Raw genomic sequence first — 5,183 nt, 5'->3', positions numbered from 1 at the left:
ACTTTGAGAACACATATCAAAACGACGTCGTTTTGATACGCACCGTAACGGAGTTGACTAACACCCCTTAGATTGACTCCGATTTTTGCACGTTGTATCAAGTATAGGGTATGAGATTCAAATTTTATTGAAGTTTAGGTTGTAAAATACCCTACAAAATTGTCCAGGTATGAAAATCCACGGCACAGACAGTACGGGTATGAAAACGACGTCATTTTGATACACGTCAGCGTACACGTGTAAGATGACTCAGCACCGTAACGGAGTTGACTAACATCCGTTAGATTGACTCCAATTTTTGCACGTTATATCAAGTATAGGTATGAGATTCAAATTTTATTGAAGTTTAGGTTGTAAAATACCCTACGAAATTGTCCAGGTATGAAAATCCACTGTGCAGATAGTACGGGTATGAAAATCCCCTTTTTCCATATTCTTAACTTCACTAAAATGTTGGAATCATTCTACATTTATACAACCATGTGATTCTCACTCTAATACCTAGTCAATTAACTCGAGGTGCCTAAGAACTCTCCAAGGTCTCTGGTTAAAGAACACACAATTTTAAGCTTGTCGTAAGAAACTTCGTTACGCAAGAAATTTGGTAGCCGAAACTTAGATAAATCATGGTGGCAATATACTTCTTCCACAAAATGTGACAACTTCAAACATGAGTTCAATGTCTTAGCAAGAGAACCTCTAATTTTGAAAAAAAAAAAAGAATAAAAAGAGAAGAAACTTAAATTTCAGAACACCAAATGCCTTAGAATTCAAGTCATCAAACAATATCATCGAATGACAGAGGAGTTCTCGTAACCGACAACTCTGCCTTCTGCTCCTCCACTTGAGCATCCAGCTCTTGAAGTTTGGCCAAAGCAGACTGCTCTTTCTCTTTCTTTTCTTTCACTTGTTCCAGCTTCTTCTCCAACCAATCCACCTTAAAGCTCACATATTTCAAGTATGTCAACGAAATGTCTGCATCCACAAGATCTTCATTGGTAAGCTCCTGAAGTGACTTGCACAGCGTTTCGAATAAGCTAAGCAAGAAATTCATGTATGTTGTCCTTAGATGTTGGCTCTTTGCGCGGAAGCCGACTGCAATGTCTGGATGTCTACCTGTAAGTGAAAATGACATTCATTTAATATCGGAAGAATATAATGATCCCGCCTCTTGTAAAAGTAACAAAAAAGATTGCACCATTCTTGATTACATACCTGTGAAGGAAGAACATGAAACCCATTAACAATCATATTTTCCTCTACTGATGAAGCTTCCGCACAATCACCAATCAGGACCGGAACAGAATAAATACGTTTCTCAGATTGCAAAGAGGAGAAGTTCTTTATCACCCAAGTAAACTTCTTACCAACATGCTTAGCCATCAAATGTAATAAAGATTCCTCCCAATAAAAACAAACCTGAAAAAAAAAAAAAAAAAAGCCCCTTAGATTGATTCTCACACACACAAATCCGTAATCATACGCAAATCAAGCAACAAAAATATGAAAAAAGATTCTCTACAATGTAATCCTAGATTCAAACTAAACTTTTACCCTAAAAGATTGACTAGTTTCCACAGCTAGTAAACGAACACTTTTTAACCTAGAGAATCAGGAAGAAACACAAGTTGAATTGATGATAGAATCAAACAGCATGACGCAGAAACTGGAAACAGAAATGATGAAAAAAAAACTTTGCTTGCCTTGCAGAGGAATTTTTTTTCTTTTGAGTGTTTACTCGCAAAGTGAGAATTGGTTTTCAAGTTTTGACAATTTGCATGGCAGGGCATAAGACCATGTTTTAATTTCATGTTTTGGCAAAGTGAGAATTGGTTTTCAAGTTTTGACAATTTAGCCAAAATCTGACCATTTTACCCCTACCAACGTAACGATGTACTGTTCACTGTACGGTTCAGTTATGCGGTTCAGTTACGTACACTGTTCCGGTTAAGCAATATATTTCGTTTTTAATTGATTTCTGTGGGTGTACAGTGACAAAAGGGGATTAATAAGATTAAAAAACAATGAGACATCAGGATTTAATGCCCAAAAAGTTTAGATATGACTCATGTCACAATTAATGCAAGTCATCATTACTTTTTCTAATATTAGTTTATATGTGTGAATAGTTGTAAGAGACAAACATGATCCATCAAACAAACAAATTATTCTGACCGAATGTGATGCTGGAGAAGTTTTGATCTTCTTGATTTACAAAGTTTGGAGCCAAGACAAACATTGATCGTGTAAGTAATCAAATTGGTTAAGAAGTTTTTTGTTATAACACACTAGGGTCTTGATTATGTTCGAAATCAACATTATTTTTATATAAAAACCCAGAATATTTTTATTTCCAATTTGTTTAGTTGAAAATGCTAAATGAGGATAGATTTATGTATATAAGTGTGTAGTTGGGAATTCTTTTTGTTTTTTGTAGATATAATCATGCTTTCATTTGCATTTAATGGGGTTCTGCTGAATTTATGGTGCAGGTGGGTAATGGATATTCCCGTATTTACTATGGTGGGCGAGTGGAGATGCAAAGAAGAAGAATGTAAATTTGAACCATGAGAAGGCTGGTTTGGTCGTTGTGTACGTGTTAGGGAAAACATGGCGTACACGGAATTTGTACGTACATTATGCGAGGTTTTCAGTTTGAAGTCCACCGAATGCAATCCAATAATTAGTTACTGGATGCCGGGAAAGATGTCAGTGATGATAGAAAGTAAACGCCCTCCTGTCTACATTGACAATCAAATGAGCCTGGATACCTTCTTTTTGATTCGTGGTGGGGATCCTAGTGTCAACTTATTTGTCTCTTTCATTACAACCGTCAAGGCACTCGGGAATAATGTCCCTAGGACTGATGGCCACGATGCTGAAAGTGACCGTGTGTGTGGGAGTGCAAAGAAACCAAATCCTGTCGTAGCGGCTTCAAATGTGGATGCAAATAATGAGGCCGTAGATGAACAAGACGACGTACAAGACGATAAAACATATGAGGATGAAGAGGAGGAGGACACCGAAGATGGTGATGGGTATGATGATTATCAGGGTGACGATGGGTATCATTAATATGCCGCTTTAATACATATTAAATTTTCAGTTTATTAAAATATAAATGTCTTAGAGATTGATATGATTTGTAAACTTTTATATATAATAAATATTCATTAAATTTTAAAATAAAAACAAATCACGGGACGAGTTAAGAAATTATGAAACGGATTATATTTCGGAAAGGATTTATATGGCGGACAAATTTGAATCAATATTTATATACCGCTTTAATACGGTTTAAATCCTCAGTTTATTAATAATTGTCTCGTGGACTCGTGGTATACCGTTACTTAATAACAATTGTAAACTATAATATAAATAAATATGTTATAAAGAGATACAATTTACAAAATATTCTTATACTAACTGTACCGCGGGTTAAAATCTAGTGTATAAACTAATATTACAACAAGTAATGATGAGTTTTGCATTAATTGTGACAAGAGTCATGTCTAAACTTTTTTGGCATTAAATACTCATGTCGCTTTGTTTTTTAATGTTATTAATCCTCCTTTTCACTGTACAGCCGCACAAAACATTTAAAAAACGAAATTATCTTAGCCTAACCGGAACAGTGTACCTAACTGAACCGCATAATTGAACCGTACACGGAACAGTACGTCGTTACGCTGGCAGGGGTAAAATAGTCAGAATTTGGCTAAATTGTCAAAACATGATAACCAATTCTCACTTTGCCAAAGGCTGAGAGAAAATCTTTTTTTCCTTACAAACGTGAAAATAAATAAAGAAAATGCATGAATCTCGAATAGTGTGCGCGCATGCAAACAGTATTTTGTCCTTCGTAATTTGATACTTTGTCATAATTACGAATTAAATCATTTGTATTAAAGAAGTCTAAGTAGAGCCAATCACTTGGAAGCGACTTTTCAATTTCCCACTCTCTGTTCATTAATATTCATACCTAAATCGATTACTTAATCATCAAGAAACTCTGTACTTTATAGAAACCTAGAGAGATCATCATAGAACATTAGTCATTAGAGGAATATTGGTGGCTGATGCCGTTGCCTTCTCCTTCTCAACTTCTGCATTGTCCTCTGTAAGGACAGAAGATATTATTTTAATTATCAAAAACAGAGTAGTTAGTCTCATCATTTTCAGTCTCATACTCTGGTGTTAGTCTCCATCTCCTTGATTCTGGGCCTGTGAAAACTTAAATCCTAGATGCTAAATCTCTTTCGAAAGGAACATAGTAGTTACAAAGTGTGACCCAATTCATCATTAGTGCAAACAGAAATTGAAACCCTAATTCATCGATCATAGAACAAAATTTTACGCAATGGGCAAGTATTTTCGCGTTGGAGCCAATCCAAAAGACACCAATCATGAAATACATGTGAACAAGTCATGTGTGAGGGGAGGACAAGAGGGTCTGAACGACTGAGCCAGAGAGATTCTCGAGACAAGAGGGTCTCTGATTCCATCTTCAAATCCTCTCCATCAGTTCTCCCTCCTAAGACCAACTTCATTAACACAAAATCTTGTAAGTTATCTTGACGAACACGTTAATGACAAATCCATTACGACCAAACCCTATGTTTGTGGCAGCCATCCGTGAGGCTAAGTAGTAAGTATCCGCATGACCAACTGAAACCAAAGAGAGTTATGGAGAAGCTGTCGAATATGACGACGTTTAGAAGTACTGAGAATTAAGTCGATGCGAAGGGGTGGAGAAATTCGGTTTGATTCGGTTAGGATTAGAGAACCGGTGGTTGGATCTTCGGGGATCTCGTGAATTTTGGTTTTGAGGATGATGACTACTGATTTTGTGTACCCTTGTGATGCAGAGAATCTCCTTGCGTCAAGGTGAACATGAATTTGAGGATTAGACATGTGTGAAAGTTTAATATAAAAAAGCAAAAGAGACTAACAGAGGAATATTGGAAATGTAAATGAGAGTAAATTAAATACTCTCTCCTTATCAAAAATATTGATTTTATAGAGTTTCACACCAATTAAGAAAAACATTTAGAGAAATGGTCTCTAATAGCACTTAAATATGTTTTGTGGACATATTTAGCACCTAATCCTCAAACTTCTAAAAATAGCCCTTTAAACTTTAATTAAATCTTAAATTAATTAATTAAAATGAAAAAAGTCAT

The 5,183-nt window shown here is 35.6% G+C and overlaps 1 protein-coding gene across 1 annotated transcript; it reads right to left on the bottom strand.

Moving 5' to 3' along the window:
- Window positions 1–778: 778 nt before the first annotated feature.
- On the bottom strand, window positions 779–1,383 carry LOC9328049 (MATH domain and coiled-coil domain-containing protein At3g58410). Its single transcript, XM_002891941.1, has 2 exons — window positions 1,212–1,383; window positions 779–1,116 (listed from the first exon to the last, which is right to left on the bottom strand). The coding sequence occupies exons 1-2, from the start codon at window positions 1,381–1,383 to the stop codon at window positions 779–781; spliced, it is 510 nt and encodes a 169-aa protein (XP_002891987.1).
- Between the last annotated feature and the right edge of the window lie 3,800 nt (window positions 1,384–5,183).

The sequence above is a fragment of the Arabidopsis lyrata genome, assembly GCF_000004255.2.
Source record: "Arabidopsis lyrata subsp. lyrata unplaced genomic scaffold ARALYscaffold_1, whole genome shotgun sequence".
Lineage (NCBI taxonomy): Eukaryota > Viridiplantae > Streptophyta > Magnoliopsida > Brassicales > Brassicaceae > Arabidopsis > Arabidopsis lyrata.
This window is presented reverse-complemented; position numbering and strand designations above follow the sequence as displayed.